Consider the following 20328-nt stretch of genomic DNA (forward strand, 5'->3'; position numbering starts at 1 on the left):
CTTATCAGATGGACTATTTTCGTTATCCTCTTGCATGAAGAACCTCTGCAACAAATCAATGCACTTTTAGCCTCTCTAGCTGTAATTGGTGGTTCAGTATCTTCTTCTTCATCTTCCAACTTTTTTTAAGAACATTTACACACATCAAAATCTCATTAAGGCTTGAATGGTTATGATTTTTAATACTTTCGATAAACATAATCTCATAAATACGAGATTATTTACACAAATATTTAAATTTGTAGTTTTTTTTTAATAATTATGTGTATATTCTAATGCTATGATATAATAAAATTGCCCAAATAATCCGAATGGAGTGTCCATATTACGTGGTTTTATTTAACATTATTAATATACATTTGTAATGGGACCAGGGAGGCTATTCAGAAACTCATACGAAAAAGATCCGTATACGAAAATCGTGGTTTTCACATGAGTTTTCACATGATCCCAAAAAACCGTATTCTAAACACTTTTTCGTATACGGATACAATTATGTCATGTGAAAAATATTCACACGATTGATTCGGATGGGTTTCCGTATGTGAAAATTGGTTTCGTATGCGGATTCATGTTATGTTAACCGGTTCTAAGGTTTAGATTATGGTTTAAACATTGAATGATGAGACTTATAGTTATAATTTATGATTTATGTTTATTATAATATCATGATATTATCTAAATAATTTAATATATTTAAGTATAATATTCATTGCATCAAGAATTTTGAATTAAAAGTTAATTAGTAACATATGACGCGCGTAGAAACAAATTCTATAGATAATATTTTATAAACTCATACTATTAATTAAAGTGTGGATTTGTAAACATTTGCATATTTATTTTGGTTGATCGTATGATATGCTAAGTGAGCATTGCAATATTATTTCATGACATAATTATTTAAAAAAGAAACTTTTTAGTGCATATTTTTGTATATTTTGCAATTTTCTATTTTAAAATTTGAATTGCATATTTCATCTTTTAGTGCATATTTCGATGTTTTTTTTAATTTTTTTTTTTAGAAATTTTTAAATTATAAACTACCTATTTTGTCTATTATAAAATAAGAAATATATAAGTTTTTTTGCTGCTGGAAGTTACCAGATGGATATTGGTGAAAATCGACATGCATCTGTGTCTCAACCTTCAGTCTGTAGAATTATTGAAGAAGTGACAAATGCGTTTTCCAATCCGGCCATATTTAATAAATTTGTTAATTTTCCTAGAAATTTCAGTGAGCTGGACGATGTGCGTACTAGGTACAACTCAAAATTCTTAGCTTAAACATTTAAATCATTGATTTTTCATTACATTTGATATTGATTATCGATTTCTCAGATTTTTTTCAAAGTATGGCTTACAAGGAGTTGTTGGTGTTATTGATTGTACACATATTGCTATAACTCCACCAAAGAAAAATGATGAGTTATATCCCGAACATATCTACGTCAATCGTAAAGGATATCATTCAATTAATACTCAACTCGTTAGTATTATTAAAATCATAATAAGATAAATGCCATACGTATTAATAATTTATTTATGTACGATTACCTACATTCAACTGTGAATTTATATACGTTATAAATACGTACTAAAGATTAATTTGTTTGAACTATTGATTTTTGAAGATATGTGATGTCAATTTACGTATTTTAAATGTGTCAGCCAGATGGCCAGGGTCTACCCATGATTCCCACATATGGAATGACAGTCATGTTAAAACATTTATGACAAGCTTACATGATCGAGGTTTTATTTCATACTTTTTGTTAGGTAAAAATTGCACAACCTAACAAGTTGTTTTAATGTCGATAGATATTGTTTGTAACTATTTTTACTTTGCTAATTTTCTTATGTTAACTGAAGGAGACTCTGGGTATGCTTTGCGTCCATGGTTGTTAACACCGTTTTTAAATGTCGAAGCTAATACACCGGAATACCGGTTCAATGAAGTATTTTGTCGCGCGAGGTCTACTATTGAACGCTGTAATGGAGTTTTAAAAATGCGTTTTCGGTAAGCTATATAGGTACCATTGATTTTATAATATTATATAATATTATTATAAAACCAATACCTTATCAGGCACTACTAATGTTATTGTAACCAAATATTTTTGTTTAATCATTTACCTATTGAAGCTGTCTTCTCAAAGATCGGACTTTGCATTATTCACCAAACAAGGCTTCAAAAATAGTGTTGGCATGTATTGTGTTACACAATTTGTGTATTGAAGAAAATGTACCTTTAATTGATGAAGATGTTGAGGATGATGATTTTGGAATTTACCAAGCTGTTGACAATGAGGAAATGTCAGTAATGTCACAAAGTAGGCAAAATCCGGAACTTGTGGCCGGCCTTCGTTTCCGTCAAAATATTGTTAACAGACTGTTTACAAATTAAAATAACTTGTGCTTGAATAATCTCGATTCTATTTCTATTTTCTATGGGAGTACTGTCAATGTGTTAATGTTTTGATATATTTTATTTTTATTTTATTTAAATTTAAATCTATGAGATTACTGGGCCTCACTGAGACATACTCGTGTGGAGGCCCAGGGTTATCTACTATACATTACATATTTGCATAAAAATTATAATTGACAGACATCTACAATATTTGTGTTTGAAATTAATAACCTAATTGTACAATAGAAGTAAAAACAAAAACAAAAACAGATAAAGTATGTTATAGGTAGATTGGTACAAAATAATTCACGACGAAAATAATACTAATATTATAAATACTATACATATTTTTAATCATATTTAGTGACGTCACATTCATACATTAACCAGTGTGTGATATGTTTCTTAAACAATGGCAATGGCAAGTTCGCTAAATAATTTGGCATTGAATTGAGAATCTTGGTCCCTATGAAATCAAATACCATTCGACAGCCGGTTTTTTTTGGCCAAATTTGGGAGTATTTATGTAGTGCGTACCTAGTATTGACACCATGGTTCAAAGGGGACAGTATATTGTGTTTTTTTATATACAAAATGCTTATTTTAAAGTACAGGTTTTTAATATTTAATACATTAAACTCTTTAAATATTTTTTCGGTTGGATATCTACGGTCTTTTTTAATTGCAACTTTGATAATTGTGTTTTGACAGGTTTGAAGTAGGGAGAGAATATTGTCATAGGCACCACCCCAACCTATTAAACCATATGTGATTTGTGATTCAACAAGAGCTAAGTAAAATATTCTAATGTCTTTAGGTGGTAGAATATCACGAATTTGTTTTATTATATAAACTAATTTTTTCAACTTATTACAAACAGATGTAATTTGATTTACCCACCTCATATCCGAGCACATTTCAATGCCTAGATATTTAAAATTTTTTACTATATTGATTGATTTGCAGTGGCATTGGTCATGAATCTGACATGTATTATCGTGGATTTTAATTGAATTGATGCTCGGTAAAGTGGGCTTGGTGAAAGAATGTAGTATAATAGCCGATTTATCAAAGTTTAAAAATAGATTATTAACACCTAACCAGTTATCAATGGTTTTGAGGTCTGTCTCAATATTATTAAAAACTTCGTTCCATGTATTAGCTATGCAAATTAGTGCAGTATCATCAGCGTAGCATATTACTTGACTTTTTAAATTAAGTGTTTTTATATCATTTAGTTGGATATTAAATAAAATAGGAGATAACGTTGTACCTTGTGGGACTCCACATTTTATTGACAACTCATTACTGATGGAATCATTAATTTTTACCATTTGTTTTCTATTATTAAGATAGGATGTAAAAAGAGAAAGAGCGGAACTGGATATTCCGATATTATTCATTTTATTTAAAAGTATTTTATGATCTACTGTGTCGAATGCTTTGGTTAAGTCGAGATAAATAGTAGCACATTTTATCCCTTCTTCTAAGGCAGTATATATAGTTTTAGTTACATTGGCTATAGCTTGGTCAGTTCCCTTACCTGGTCTGAACCCAAATTGGTGCTTAAAGAATAGATTATTTGATTCTAAAAAGTCTAGTAACCTCTTTTTTATTATTTTTTCGAATATTTTTGCTATATTTGAAATTACTGAGATTGGCCGGAAGTTACTATATGATGTTGTTGGACCTTTTTTGTGTATTGGTGTGATTATGGCTACTTTAAAGTTATCTGGTATTAGGTTCTGAGAAATACTTAGGTTAAAAATGTGACATAAAGGTATACAGAATATTGTACTATGTTTTTTTAATAAATCAGTTGTAATTTTATCAATTCCAGGAGATGACCCATTTTTTAATTTCGAGATTGCTTTTAATATTTCTTCTGTTGTTATAGTTTCAAATTTATTTAAGGAAGGCTTATTTTTAATTTCTGTATTATTTAATTCAGATGGAGTATTAAGGGGGGTGTTTTCAATTTTACGCTTTTGTATTTGTGCAACTAAATCTGATGCCACGTTAGCAAAATAATTGTTAAATTGATTTGCTAATATACTATTTTGTTTTTTTATATCTGTTGTATCATTAATTAATTTTATTAGGTCTACAAAATGATTTTGTTTTTTATTTTTTGCAATTATATCTTTGATTATTTTCCATTTAAGTTTTATATTATTTCCGGAATTCAGTATTTCAGTTTTATAGTACGTTATCTTAGCGTCTTTTATTACATTGGTTAATTTGTTCCTAAATCGTATGTAGTAGCTTTTTAATTTCAGATTTTGAGGAAATTTTTTAACTTGTATATGTAAGCGATCTCTTTGTCTGATGGAATTAATAATCGCAGTTGTGGCCCATGGCTTTAATTTTTTGGTTTTAGATGAAATAGTTATTTCTGTTGTGGAGTTTTTTTTTTAGTTTATTTATAGTTTCAACCAAGTACTGTAAGGCTAAATTGACATCATTAAAGTCGAATATTTCTGACCAATTATGATTTTGAACCAGATTGTAGTGATCACGTCGCCTACAGGTATCAGTAGTCAAAGGATGATGTTTGGAAGGTGACTCTTGAGTTAATTACACAACGTAGAATTCTTCTTAATTAGATTAATTGTTTATTTATTGTGATAAAACATATATTTATTTATAACATGAAAGCTGAATGTAAGTTAAGTATTCTGAATGATAGAATAAATTCGGTTTGATTCGAATATTTTCTAAGTTCAAAATATTGTTTATAAGAAATTTTCTAAGTCCAATGAATTAAATTAAACAACAGACTGGCGTGAAGGTGCTCTGGCTAGTCTCAGGGCTGCAACTCAAAAATTGAAATAAAAAAGTGAGAAAAGTGATCAATTTTTTTATTTAGGTGACTAAAAGTGACTATATCTTTTTATAAGAGATAAAAAGTGACAATATTTTGCTTAATAAAAAACATTTTTAATAGGTAACTAACTAAAGTATATTGCTCACTTGCATTTTATTTTATAAATTAATAATAAAAAGAAACAATAAAATCAAATCTTTTGATATATTTTACAAATTAATAAACCAACATAAATATAATAAATATAATATAGGCATCTGCCATGTAAATATGTAATAACTGCAATACCTATAGATAGGTACTAAATTTAAATTATAATTTAAGTATAGTATAATAATAATATAACATTTTAATAGGTAACTATATACTAAAGTATATAAATATTGCTTACTTGCATTTTATTTTATAAATTAATAATAAAAAGGAACAATAAAATCAAATCTTTTGATATATTTTACAAATTAATAAACCAACATAAATATAATATATAATATAGGCATCTGCCATGTAAATATGTAATAACTGCAATACCTATAGATAGGTACTAAATTTAAATTATAATTTAAGTATAGTATAATAATAATATAACATTTTAATAGGTAACTATATACTAAAGTATATAAATATTGCTTACTTGCATTTTATTTTATAAATTAATAATAAAAAGGAACAATAAAATCAAATCTTTTGATATATTTTACAAATTAATAAACCAACATAAATATAATATATAATATAGGCATCTGCCGTGTAAACATGTAATAACTGCAATATAGATACTACATTTAAATTATAATTTAAGTATATTATAAATATAATTATTGTAAGGAAAACATTTTTCTTTTTTTTTCAGTCTTACGTTACATTTGTACTGAGATCATCTGAAACTTTCTTAATCTTTTTTAAGTTTCTTGGTAAACTGTGTGATGAGATTGGACTTCCTTTTCTCAATATTTTTTTTAATTGATTCAGTCTTGGAACATCTTTCCCTCTCATCCTCTCTAAGTTTTTTTGCTGTTTCCAACATACCCACAGCAATCTGAGCATTAACTAAGTCATTTTTTGTTATTGCCGTTTGAAGACGTTCAGTTGCTTCTTCTAAAAATTTATCAGCCGCTTCTATTTGTTTTAATTCAATTTTTCTAGATTTTGTAAGTTCTTCTTCTAGTTTGTCAATATTTTTTTTACTCTCTAGTATTTTTAATTCTGATTCTTTTCTTTGATTTTCCTGTTCATGTTCTAGATTTTTTTTCTGTACTTCTTCCATGTTCTTACTTTTTAATTCCTCAAGATAACTTAAATACTTAGAATGGGCCAATCTAGCAGATACTAAAAGTTCATTAGTTAATGGAACCAACTCAGGTCTTTCATTGAAACGAGATAAACCTCCTTTAATATTAAGTCTGCTATTTAGCATACGGCAGGACATTGCAGCTTTATCGTCAGTGATTATGTTTCCCGAAAGGGAAAAACCACGCTCAACTTCAGCACTCCCGTGCGATAACGTTAAACAAGATTTAACAAGTTGTGTGACTGTTGGATACTTAAATTCTCCAAATCCAGTTTTAAGTTCAAATATATTATACCAAAAATGATCAATTCTTACTGTGGTATTTGTAAAAGTTTCATGTTTTAATAACTTCCACTCATCGACTAGTTTATATAAATCTACTTTGAAAGGCATTATTTTTGAAATTTTTTCTATATCATTCACACTTCTAGATTTTTTTATTTCATCAGTTTTCAGACACCTAAAATATTTCAGCTTTGAAGAATCTTGAATAGATGACTTCTGTAAAATATGATTGCCAGCAGCAACGAAATGTTTTCTTATGTTTGTCAAAAACAATCTTTTATCAAGTTCAACTATTTTGTCTATATGTAACTTCAATTTATCAGGTAAATATAATTTATCTACACTCTTGAGATTATTTATGTCAAATATATCAATAGAATTATTTTTTAACCAAACTTTAACAATATCTTCTTTACACACATAATCTGCAATTACACAGACAAGTTGACTAAGTTCTTCGTGCATGATATGTATCAGGGGTTCTTGGCGTTGAAACATCCCAGTAAATCTTTGGAATATAGATGTAGACCATAATATGAATTCGAGCTCTGCTTTAAAAGTTGTGCAATTTAAGCAATCAATAATATTTTTATACTTATTAGTTTTTATAAGACTTTTTTGGTTATTAGGAACAAAAGTTAAAAAGTAATCTAATAGACCATCCCACTGTTCAATGATACGGGCTGTGGAGTCACTTAGAATTAACCACCTGGATGCACAATGTTTCAAAAACTTATGATAAGGTATACTATTTTCCTTTTGTATTTTGGAATAATCTTCATATCGTTTAGGCCATCCGTGAAAAAAATAGTAAACATCAATAACAAAATTTGATACTCTTATTCCTATAAACTCTAATCCTTTTAAAAAAGCGTTATGGACAATGTGAATATTACATGTGCCGATATCTATCAAACCAATACCACGAATGTTTTTTACATTTTCATTAACCAATTTAAAAACCGTTTTATTGACATTTGGGCCATCACTTCCAAGCATTAACAACTTATCAATTGAAAGATTTGCATTGTTTATTGCTTTAATAATATAATCTGATAAAATCAAACCAGTCGCTGAACCGATAAAAAAAGTTTCAAGGTGACGAACAACTACCCCTTTTGTATCATCACACCAATACCTTATTGCACACTGTAACTCTTTTACGCCTTCAGAATTAGTGGTCTCATCATAAATAATTGTGTAGTAACAAGCCTGACATTCATCTAATAACATTTTTCTAAAATGGGGACCTAAACAATCTGTTATTATATACGATAACTTAGTACGGCTTAATGAAAAGTTAGTATCAACAAATGTACCAGGAAACATTGCCTTGAAAATGTCTGCCAAACCATCACAAGAAGTTGTTGACATATTATTGACCACACTCTTCATCGTCCATAATATTTCAGCTCTTGTGGCCATATCCCTTGATGTAAAACTAGTGGAAATTGCTAATTTGTGAACTCCTTTCTGTGCTAGTGCATTATTTTCTGGAAGCATGTTAGGAGGAACAGAACATAAATGCAACTGTTGTTCACCGAGCTTCACTTTGATATTTTGTTCATGTTTAATCGATTTTGAATGTTGGAATAAGGCTTGAAATCCTTTTGACTCGCAGTTTATTGTATTAGCACAAGCGATGCAAAATACTTCGGTCTTAGAATATTTTTTCCCCTACGTAGAAATTGTATTATTACACGAATCCTTTTTGAGGAGCCACACATCTTGCACAGTACACTTTCCCATAGTTGTGGGATAGAAACGATTTAATATTTTTATACACACTAGTAAAAAAACGACAACTAATGTACTTGATAAATCAAAATAGAAAATTTTAACAACGTGTAAAAACTGAAAACTTTAATAACAAATTAAAAACTATAAACATTTTTATTAAATAAATTATTTTAATTATTGAAGATTAGTGATTTAGTGATTACAATTTACAATATAGTCATGATAATAATACAATATTATCAATCTTATCTACCTTGAAACACTATTATGATAATGGTTACGTAGTGGTAATATACGGTTGTAGATCACGAGATTACACAAGACATAATCAAATTTCCTTTAGGTATCGTGTTTTAAATTTTAATCATATATAATTTTATTGTTATCAGTTAAATTACCAATAATTAGTAAATATTGCTATTGGTAATGATTATTTGAAATATGGGAGTCCATTATGTCGCACCCTGTATTATCTATGATTTTAATCACGACTATAATAATAGTACAATACAATATTATATTAATTAAATATATATACGAATATTGTAAGGTAAAATTTAAATCAACAGAATTTTAAAAATTACATGATTAAAAGTATTTTCAGTTTCTGTTATGAAACATTATAATAAATGGATATAAGTGAAAAAAGTGAGAAAAGTGATAGTTTTCGAAATAAAGTGACAAAAAGTAACCTAACCCAAAAAAAGTGACAAAAAGTGAGAAAAGTGACAGAGTTGCAGCCCTGTAGTCTGGTCAAGTCGCGTCTGAATACAGGCCGTTTCGGGGTCCCTTATATAGTGCTACCCTCTACTCCCCATAGTCTACTTGCTCTTGTCGCTGTTCTCACGGATGTGGTAAAGTTATCTAGATTGACGGAAATGCCACTCGCCCACGTACGAGCTAAATGCGTATCCCATGCGGCTACAGACTTCGATAATTTATATTATTATTAACATTATTATTATGAAAAAATATACATTATAATATTACTTTATGACATTGTTTCTTGTAACTTTTGTAATGATGCATAAACCCACATCCTGTGCACACCTATCAACGATCTTTCATAGTCGTCTAACCACATGATTACGTGTTGCCCTAACGTTAATGATTTCCACGAAATGCTTTCTCTCTTATAATTACAAAGTTGGTCGCATCCTACCCTATCTTGGTTCGGCTGGTACCTAGTTGACCGTGAACTAGACAATGCGGGACGCTAGTCCATAGCAGTTAGCTTACAGTCATCAATTTTTAAGACTTTCAAGGGGTTCGGACTGTTATTACGGTTATCTGATACGTTACCTATACTAAGAGTCGTTGGGTAGTGATCTGTTATGTTTGTATGCACAACTATTGGTAGCAGATTGTTATAGGATTTTGTTTTTAAAAATATGTGGTCTATACATGTTTTCGAGGTAGGTCTGGTGATGTTTTTGATTAACGGTAAAAAACCAAACTGTGCCATCATAAGCGAATAGTCTTCTTTAATTTTTGAGGGTTTAAGCAAATCAATATTAATATCACCCAATATAATTTTATATTTAGCGGCTATTAGGGTAGATCTGTATAATATGGTATCATTTAGTTCATTTAGAGCAGAATCAACGTTACTATTGGGTGATCTGTAAAGTGGGTAAATCAGAAAATCAGTTTTTGATTTTTTGAAGACAATTTCTAGGGCTGTTATATTTTGAATGTTGAGTTCTGATACTGTGATAATATGTAATGTGTTTTTTAAATAAATTACGACTCCATCATTTTGATTTTTATTACGCTCGGTTGCATGAACCGTATAACCATTCATTTGGAAATTATTAATTGATATATTTTCTAGACCTAGCCAAGCTTCAGTTATGATAATTACCTCAAATTTTGTTTCAATATTATCCAAAATAATACATAATTCATCAAAGTGTTTTTTTATACTGCAGATATTCATTGTAAATATATTTATAGCATTTTGATTGTACATTACGCCGTCGAGATTATTATACACACATTCAATTTCACACAAATCGTTGATGTGATCAAGAACTAATGCACTATCGGTGTTATAATTAGTATTCATAAAATATAGTGAAATAATCGTGGCGTGAGGGACATATATAGTAGTGTATTGGTTTAAAGTTCAATGAATATTTGTAAAGATAATTAATGTGATATTTAGTGGTTAATAACCTGGCTAATGAATTGAAATGGACGTTCACTAATAAGACCTTCTTTCTGTTTATGTAATTAGGGAATAACAATTTAAGTTTTAGACAATACAATAATAATTTTGAATAGTGTGTGTGTTTACATAAGAATATTAAATAGATGTAGTTATTAATAAATTGTAGATGATTTTCTTTAATGTTAATGTGAGAGTATGATTTTGCAAATAAGAAACAAATTATTTTAAATGAGTAGAGTTAGATTTCAGATTATGAATTACCTCTTCATTGGCCACGTTGATTATTTTCTCTGACTCATTTTTGCGGAGGAAAATCAGCCCGTTTTTAGTCCAGACGAATTTATAGTTGTATTGATTGCGGAAGTCTCGAGCTTGTTTGAATAGGAAACTGCTTTTTGATGTTAAATTTTCTCTTATGTATATCGACACTTCAGGTTCCATATCAATATTCTTTGTGGACAGATTCCTTATTATTTTACGAGAATCTAATATTTTTACTTTATCTTGGTGACTTGTGAATCCAACCACTATTCTTCTTGTAAGATTATTTTGTGTACGACCAACTCTGTGACAGTCATTAATCATAGGGTCTGTAATTTTAATATTAAGTTGAGTACCGATGTTTTTGACTATTTCGTAACAATTTTCTAATTTATTTTCTGGAACACCGTCAATGACAATTTCATTATTAATCAAACGACGTTCAAGGAATTCAATTTTGCTTTCTAGAGTATTGATTTGGGTTTTCATATTTTGATTATCTGTTATGATTTTATCAATCATATTAATTTTTTTGTTTATAAGATCGAAGTTGTTCCCGGTTTCTTTTTTAAACATTTCAAAACTATCTTTGAGTTGTAATATAATGTCCTTAATATCGGAGAGATTTGTATTATCATCATTAATTTGGTTATCAATGAAACACGAGCACAACGGTAACGATATAGCACTATGCGGTTAGATAACAATTGTAAAGCGGTAACTGCGATAAGCGACCAACGTAAAACGCAAAACGACCGTACAGGTCAACGTACAGCAGATAACTGAATATATATATATATATCTTTTACAAATTTAGTATTTACCTCCACTCATCTTAATTTAATAACTAATTAATAACACACATTATGTACCTATCCAATATTATTTAGATTTATTCTGTTCCAACTGTTCCAAGTTTCTTGCCACAATTGTACCAAAGTTGGCCACCCTGACATGTAAACAGTAACCGGCATCATAGCATAGAGCAATATAGACTCATAGACCTTATAATAAGGTCTATGACCGGTATAGATAATAAAGATATGGATAGGGCATACATAGATAATATTATCTATGAGGTCGTATCGATCTTATCAGCGGTATTTAAGGGGTATTTATGGTATTTACCTAGAGCAGTAGAGCCCCGACTGGGCCGACTGTTTGTGCACATGCGCGTAATTCTGATTGGTTAATCAATTATTATCAGTTATCACATTATTCAAATACTCATTGGTGACTGTGAGCATTCCAGTTATCATATAGTTCAATGGCACCTCGTGACCACGTCGCCACAAGGCACGAATTAATGATCCTAACCGCGTCCGCAATGTCTGCCCTGTAACACAGTAGCACATCATGACAGCTATTATATGAAAATTGTGGAATTCTTGAATTGGAGAGCCGCCTCGTGACATACCTATGTTTGAGTAGTTAGATCCTCGCGATTTGTCCACGGATTACTGTGCTTCTTTAATCTTCATCAATTAATGGTATGTTTTCTTCAATACACAAATTGTGTAACACAATTTATGTTAATACTATTTTTGAAGCCTAGCTGGGTGATTGATGCAGTGTTCGATCTTTGAAGAGAAGACACCGTCAATAAATGATTAAACAATAATATTTGGTTACCCCGTTGGTTACAATAATTTATTATAAATGTAAGTTCTGTTAAGATTAATGCGTGTATATGTGAAATTACTGAAAATGCAATTTGGAAACTCCATTACAGCATTTAATGGTGAACGTTGCATGGTAAAAATCTCATTGAACTGATATTTTGGTGTAATAATTTCAACATTTAAAAATGGTGTTAACAATCATGACTGTAAAGCATACACAGTCTCCTTCAGTTATGAAAAAATTGTCATTATCTAATTAATAAATATAACCATTTTTTAGGTTTTGCAATGTTTAGGTACCTACCTAACAAAATTGTGAAGTAAAATTTTGATTATGCAAGCTTGTCATGACTGTTTTCATGTTACTTTCATTACAAATGTGAGAACAATGGATGTATTTGGATACCTCAATTAAAATGTACAAACAAGTTGATTATTGATTGAATGAAATCTGTTACAATTGACATAGATATGTTCTGGATATAGTTCACCTTTTTATTAGGTGGTATTATATCAATATGTGTGCAATCTACAAACTAAAACTCCTTGTAAGCCATGCTTTGGAAATAACATGAGAAATTGATATCTATTGTAATGAAAAATCAATAATTTAAATATTTAAGCTAAGAATTTTGAGTATTTTTAATATAACTAATCATTTTTCTATGGTAGATTTAGTTAACGTTTATTCAGTTAGTGTAGGTATAGATATATTATTAAGAAATAGAAAAATACATAGGTATTATTAAGAAATAGAAAGACATATGTATTATTATGAAATAGAAAAAGACATATTATCATTATAAGGAAAAGAAAGTAAGAAAAGGTTTAATTATTTAAAGATCTTATTCATTTTCATCGGTCCCAGTTATTAATTTTTGTAGTGCATTGGCAATCTTTTCTTTTGCAATGACCGATCTCTCTTTGAGTTTTTCCATTGTTTTTAAATGGTTTAGTTTGGCTTCATAATAATTTTTGAGCATTTCATTTCGCTCATTGCTCGCCTCGCCCAACACCCCTACAGCAGTTACTGTTCTAGCCAATCGGTTTTTTTTTGTTTCATTTTTCTTTCCACTAAAATAATTAATTATTTTGTTTTGGAATTAGAATACATCAAAATGTTACTATAAAATAGATTTCCTCTTTTTTTAATATGAAGAACATTATGTATAATAGATTAAATTGAATTATTAAAAATGTATAATGTACTTTTATGAGCGTTAATTAATTTATAATTTTTTTGGTTTATTATTGTATTTTATAATATATTGAAAATATTAGGAATATCAGTACGGAACACTTGCCTTTGTTCAGGTTCTTGGATTTTATTTTCCAAAGAACGCTTGAAACCTCGACTAGATTCCACCTTTTCGGTATTTATAAGTACATCACTTTAAAAAACAAAAACAAAACATTTTTTAGATCTAATTACACATTAAATATAAATTATACTTTGATACATCCATAACACTGGGAGATTTTTGTATCTCTGATACTTCTTTAGTGATGAATGATTCAGTGACTAAACTAAAAATGAAAAATCAGTAAATGTTAAAAAAAATTTGGATCATGAAAAATCAACATGACGTACTGTATCCTACTATTAAAATGTTTAATATATTATGTTTGAAATTAAATCTCAACACTACAATTAATATTTAAATGAATTGTTATTTTACTCATGTCTAATACTGACTCATAGGTAACCCCTGATCTTTCTTAAATTATACTTTAACTCTGTTTTCTATATATTATTAATTGTAGAATCAAAGTGAATTTTTTATTTTTATGTATACCTAAGGTTATTTATTTAAAATGTTATAATTTTTTTTTTTTTGTAAATAATTACATGTATTATTCATGTTATGTAACTGTTGTTCTACTTCTAAAATATTTTAAAATAAATGTAATGAAAAAAAATAGGGACAGTACATATCACTTAATCACTATTATTATTAAGTTAAAATGTTGTTATGTTACATGTTTGTTGAATCCAATTCATCAGTCTGTTTTACATTTTCTGCATTTGGTACATTGATAACCAATGATTGGTTTTGTTGTCTATAACATAGTATTTAATTAGTTAACTGAAAATTAATTCAAATAACTCTTTTTATATTAATACTATTAAATTAAATTACTTGTTTGGGGTATCAAAGTCAAAACAAACTGGATAATCCATAATGAAAGGGTCCCCAGAAATAGGCACTACACCTATCATGCCAACCACCGTTTCACTTAAAGTATCAAGTGATCCAGTTGTTGATGGCCCGCCTCCAGTACCTTTTACATTTTTATTTATTTGTGCCTGTTTTTTTTTAGCATCAGCCTTTAGATCTTGCCATGTCTATAATTGTATATAACATATTATAATTATTGTGTACTATTATATCATTGTACTTTTTTTTTCAATCATATTTATTTTGTATATATTTTTTATGTTATGAAAAATGCACTATGTAAATAAGTATTTATGTAAGAGTTTGTTAAGTAAACAGTAATGTTATAGTTAATCCGTACTGACTCTACCAATAGTTCCTGTATTTTGAAATGTGTCCAGCGTTTTCATAAATAATATTTTTATGTTTTTTAATAAAAAAATTAGCTTATGAATGAAAGCTGAAAAACGGCTTTATACAATAAATTTAAATTAAATATTATTTATTGACTAAATTAAACATAGGTAGGTTTTTTTTTTACTGTTAAATATTGTATTCCTTGTGCTATTTTAATTATTAAATATTAGTAATATAAGTATGTTATATTATTGCATTATATTGTGTAGTGTACTGATCAAATTTAAAGTTCAATATAAATTGAAAATACATTAAACGCCATTTTAGGGAAATTATGCAACAAAAAATAATTAAATAGGTAGATACTTTTTAACATGAATAAAAGTTACACTTAAATGTGTAAATCAAATATGTATATTAATTATATAGTTATATATAATTATATATTATGTATGTATTATTCAATAAGACAAGTGTGCAGCTATATGAAAAATGAATTTTTGGAAGTAACTTTTAAACATTTTTAATTTAAATTAAATATTTTAATTTACCCGGCGCCAGGCCATCCAGTTTTTTAAAGGGCCCGGAATTGAATTTAATACCCCCGATAGTTCTTCCCACTGCTGTTTGTCTATGGCTTGTGTGAAGGTGGAGGAATGTTTCCCTTTAGCCAATTCCTCGTGGTTACTCAAAAAATCGACCATAGCTACTTTTTGGTCGTTTGTCACCGACTTTGATTTAAATCTTTTTTCAACCGACATTTTATATTTGAAAAAAAAATCGAATGAACAGTCAAAACAGTAAAAAAAAAAAGCAAAGGTTTATTAAAATGCGGGAAATGTTACGTACACAATACAAATAGTTTTTTTCTTCCATGATAAAAATAAAAATTTGCGACGTTGCCGCTGTTAATCGTGGAAAAATTATTCCCATACGGATCACAGAATCGTATACGAATATAAATGTTTTGTGAATACTATTTTCCATTCGTATACGAAAATGAATCGTGTGAATCGTTCGTATACGGATCTTTTTCGTATGAGTTTCTGAATAGCCTCCCAGATATGTTTGCTCATACTAAACGGATGCTCATATTAACCGATGCCTAAATTATATTATATAATACCTGTTAAGTTGTTGCGTTAAACCACTTTATTATTTTTAAATTATTATATTATTGTTTAAAAAACATAGCTAATAAAAGCAATAAATAATTTTTTTTGAAATATTAATATGCATATGTGTATGAAAACCCAAGAAATATGCATTTATTTCTTTAAAATTATTGAAATAGGTATGCAAAATATGCATTTTTAGTTTTTAAACTCAAGCTTGGTCTGCTACAAATCGAGAGCATACATTGTTTGCGTCGCCTCAACGCGTATTTAAACGTACCGTATCCAAGTTCGGCCACGGTATTCAATCTACGCTGCTTATTGGTCTATTTGAATTGCGTGCCACAATAAAGATAATGTAATATTATGATAATAATGATATTATAAATTAAATACTTATAATACTTATACTATTTATAATACTTTTTTAGATCCTACAAACCTAACATTGTACCTACATATTTCAGTAAATTTACTTGCATTTTACTAAAGTGTAAACAAATTATATGATTATGATATATACGTAATACTGTATATAATATCTAAATTAAAATAAAAAGTATATTATATTATTATTATAGTATACATACCTTAACATACTTATAAATACTATTTTTTGTAGTGTTTCCACACTAGTTAAATAGCAAGGTATTCCATATTATATTATATATATTTTATTTATAATACTTGTATATTTTATAATTATTGGTAGTACAAAAGTATAAGTGGCTTAAACTTAATTAATAGTTGTGCATATAGGATGGTGTAATCTAATGGAAGGCATGCTAATGAAAGAAGACTTGTATATTAAGAAATAAACCAATTTAAATGATCTGTTAGTCATCAAGTAATTAAATATAAAGTATAATTATAAATATAATAAAAAAAAAACTGTTACTTCTGTAAATGTTATATAAATAAACTAAAAATATCAACAGAAAATTGTAACACATTTAATGCTTGTTAATGAAGCAATTTTTTCAGTAATAAAATAAAATGTATATAAATAAACAAAAAATAACTACACATTATAATGATTGTTACTAAAAACAAAAAATAAATGTAAGCACCGTTTAAAATAATATTGGGAAAAACTATACATTTTTAATGAATTTATCTAATAATGAAATGATAAAATATATTATAGGGGAGAGAGTTGTATCTTGGCACCATTTTTACAAAAAAATAATCTGGTACTTTCAATTTTGAATATTAAATGTTCATTTTTACTATCCATTTAGACAATACACATAAGTATATGGTCATTTTTTTAAAGCCATTATATCAATTATTTTTTTAATTAATTTTTTTTTTTTAAACCTATACCTTGGTATTTGGGGTTTTGTACCTTGATTTGCATTGAAATAGGTATGCATAATTCGGTTCAAAACTAATTTTATATTATAGGTATATTTGATTAGTTACAAATATCTAGTTATTACTTATATCAATTATTATAGTTACTAAATATATTTAATATTATTTATAGATAACTACCTATAATTATACACAATAATTAGAAAGGTACCTAGATAAAATAAATAAACTTTAGTCTCATGTTAACTTTTAAGTCTTTATTTTTTTTTTATGATAAACAGAATGAAAACAAAATAAAATTAGGTACTTTCCTAAACATTAACAATATTAATAACAATTGTTATTCTTAAAAAAACAGTCTTCTTGTTATAATAAGTATTTGGTAACTATTTTAATTAATAGTTAGTTAGTAAAATAAATAAAATAATAACTTGTAACTTCCTACTAAAATACTTTTTAAAAACAAACTGAACATAATATTAGTAGATATAGGTATTTCATTATGTGTGTCAGCCAAGGATATAAGAAGAGAAGACAATTGAAAATGAAATTTGTGATATTTGACGTTTAGAAGCACCATTTAATATTGTTAATGGTAGTTTCCTCACTATTTCATTATCTGTTACCTCATCATGATCCTCTTTGCCATCAATAAATTTGTTGCTGCTTGTCTTATGAAAATAATTGATGATATAATTGCTACCTACTACATCAGTAACTTCAGCCACATAGTGAAGACATCTTTTTTTCCCTTTAACTTTAACTAGAATGAAATCACCTTGTTTAATTTTGGTTCTGAGTAAATAGTCTTCTTCTCTTTGATCTTTTCCTATTTATTCAATCTCATTTATCATATCATCATCATTATCATCATAAATTATTTTATGATTTTCACAATATTCTTCACTGCTTTCATCAATAGTCGCAAACTTTAATTTATTTTAGTTGGACTAATGACGTATATTTCATCCATGAGATTTTGTTTTCTCCCAATATTTTATAAAATATTTACATTAGTTCAAGGTACAAGCGGTCCAAGGTACAACACTCCTCTACCTACTATATTTTTTTAGCAAACAAAGTTTTTAAATTTTTATTTACTAAGGTAAATTGAGTAATAGTTACAATATTTGTAGTACCTTAAAGAAACTATTTTAATTGGCAATATAAATTACAAAACATATATTTAAAACTTAATTTAAAATATTAATAAATAAAATAAAATCACGCAGTAAATTGAACTGTAAAACAATAACTGTGGCAAAACTTTTGATGGATTTTTTTTCTAATGTGTTTTAGAATTAGGAACATTTTCATTTATATTTAAGGCTAAACAACGTTTTCTTTTACGTTTAGTATTCTTATTTTTTTTTACATTTGACGGTCGACCAGCTTGAATGCGTTTTACTCGCATGATGAAATATAAGTTTTTCACCTAGAAAGTGATGTGGGTTGAGTCTATTAATTTGCCATGGCGCATAAAATTGTTAGTTACCTTAGATAAATCTGAAATAGATGGTATTCGTTGAAGGTGGTTTTTAAGATTTTTGATACTTTTTAAATCAAATTTACTGTTGTTATGTTCAGATGCTAAGGCATTATTTTATTTATTAATTAATTATTTATTTATTAATTCTAAATATTTCAGTTTGTAAGGATTCAAATTCAAGTTCCATATTATTTGATAAATTACCTACAGTTATCTTCAGTAAATATTTCAGAATTTCCAGTCAGATTTGTGTTTTCAGCTTCAATTTAATTTTCTATATTTATTTCACTATTAATATAATCAGAGCATTGATTTAAATTTTATAACATTAAAGTTTCTGAATTTTTTTCCAAGTCCATATTTTTTAGAAAATCATAATCAAAATTCTTTCCTGTTGCAAGTGTTGCTAGACTTAAACGGTCTGCGTAAGATAATTTTGGTGAATTCAACACTGCATTATTACTTAAATAAATTACACAAATACGTTTGCAATATGCTCCACCCTGACCAGCTGGGCAATCCCAATATTGGTAATCATTTTTAAAATTAACTGTATACACAAGTTGGTTGTGTAATGAAAAATTTACATGAAATGTACTTTCATTAACAGAAGTAACTTGAAGATTTTTCGCATTTTTACAAAATGATTGATATTCTAAGGTAGGTTTTGCCACACGATAGGAAACAAATTTAACGAGTCGACGTGTATGATAATTTTCAAGCACTTCGAATACAAATTCAACTAGAGCTGCTGCATTGAATGCTTTGCATCTTTCGAGTACAATATCTTTAAAAAATCGTATTGATGACTCAACAATATTATTTGTATTTTGTCCAAGAATATTTAAATCTATTCGATAACAAATGGCCCGCTCTTTAATTCTGTTTTTCAATTTAATCATATGGTCAGCAAAAAGTTTATTTGGATGGGCACACAATTCTTCAATTCCAATCAGAGCATTTTCTTCATAGAAATCAAACAAAACATCTCTAAACTTAGTCATTAAGGATTGTTTCTCAAATTGATTTATATTATGTTTTGTGTCCCATAACCATCTCAAAAGTGCTTGACGTACATGAAATGCACAAAGACGTAGTAATGGGGATTTTGGAAACAGTAGTTGTAATGCTTGACGCTCACCACAGCTCATCACAGTCGCATCAATCATGAATACTAATGGATATTTTTGTCCATAAATTCCAATGTTGTCCAAACATTTTTGAAGTAATAAAAATGCTTGAACATAACCTTCATTGGTTAAATATTTATGAATAATGA

At 28.0% G+C, this 20328-nt stretch overlaps 2 protein-coding genes across 3 annotated transcripts in view; one reads left to right on the forward strand and one right to left on the reverse strand.

The window, feature by feature from the left end:
* The window catches only part of LOC107170820 (uncharacterized), a 48899-nt gene that overhangs the window by 4013 nt on the left and 24558 nt on the right, over positions 1–20328 (forward strand). The gene's annotated exons all lie outside the window — the stretch shown is intronic.
* On the reverse strand, positions 14589–15889 carry LOC149063124 (uncharacterized). The gene is made up of 3 exons (XM_089219326.1): positions 15680–15889; positions 14754–14959; positions 14589–14673 (listed from the first exon to the last, which is right to left on the reverse strand). Exons 1-3 carry the CDS (start codon positions 15887–15889, stop codon positions 14589–14591), a joined length of 501 nt encoding a protein of 166 aa, XP_089075452.1.

The sequence above is a fragment of the Diuraphis noxia genome, unplaced genomic scaffold (genome assembly GCF_037042655.1).
Source record: "Diuraphis noxia isolate RWA-SAM2 unplaced genomic scaffold, SU_Dnox_SAM2 contig0001, whole genome shotgun sequence".
Taxonomy (NCBI): domain Eukaryota; kingdom Metazoa; phylum Arthropoda; class Insecta; order Hemiptera; family Aphididae; genus Diuraphis; species Diuraphis noxia.

What these genes read in the sequence shown, in the direction of transcription:
- LOC149063124 (XM_089219326.1), bottom strand. Translation starts at nt 15,889, where the DNA reads ATGTCGGTTGAAAAAAGATTTAAATCAAAGTCGGTGACAAACGACCAA. An exon ending in ACTGGATGGCCTGGCGCCGG is followed by an intron (nt 14,960 to 15,679) that starts GTAAATTAAAAT and finishes ATACAATTATAG; the next exon opens with ACATGGCAAGATCTAAAGGC. An exon ending in GACTTTGATACCCCAAACAA is followed by an intron (nt 14,674 to 14,753) that starts GTAATTTAATTT and finishes ACTATGTTATAG; the next exon opens with ACAACAAAACCAATCATTGG.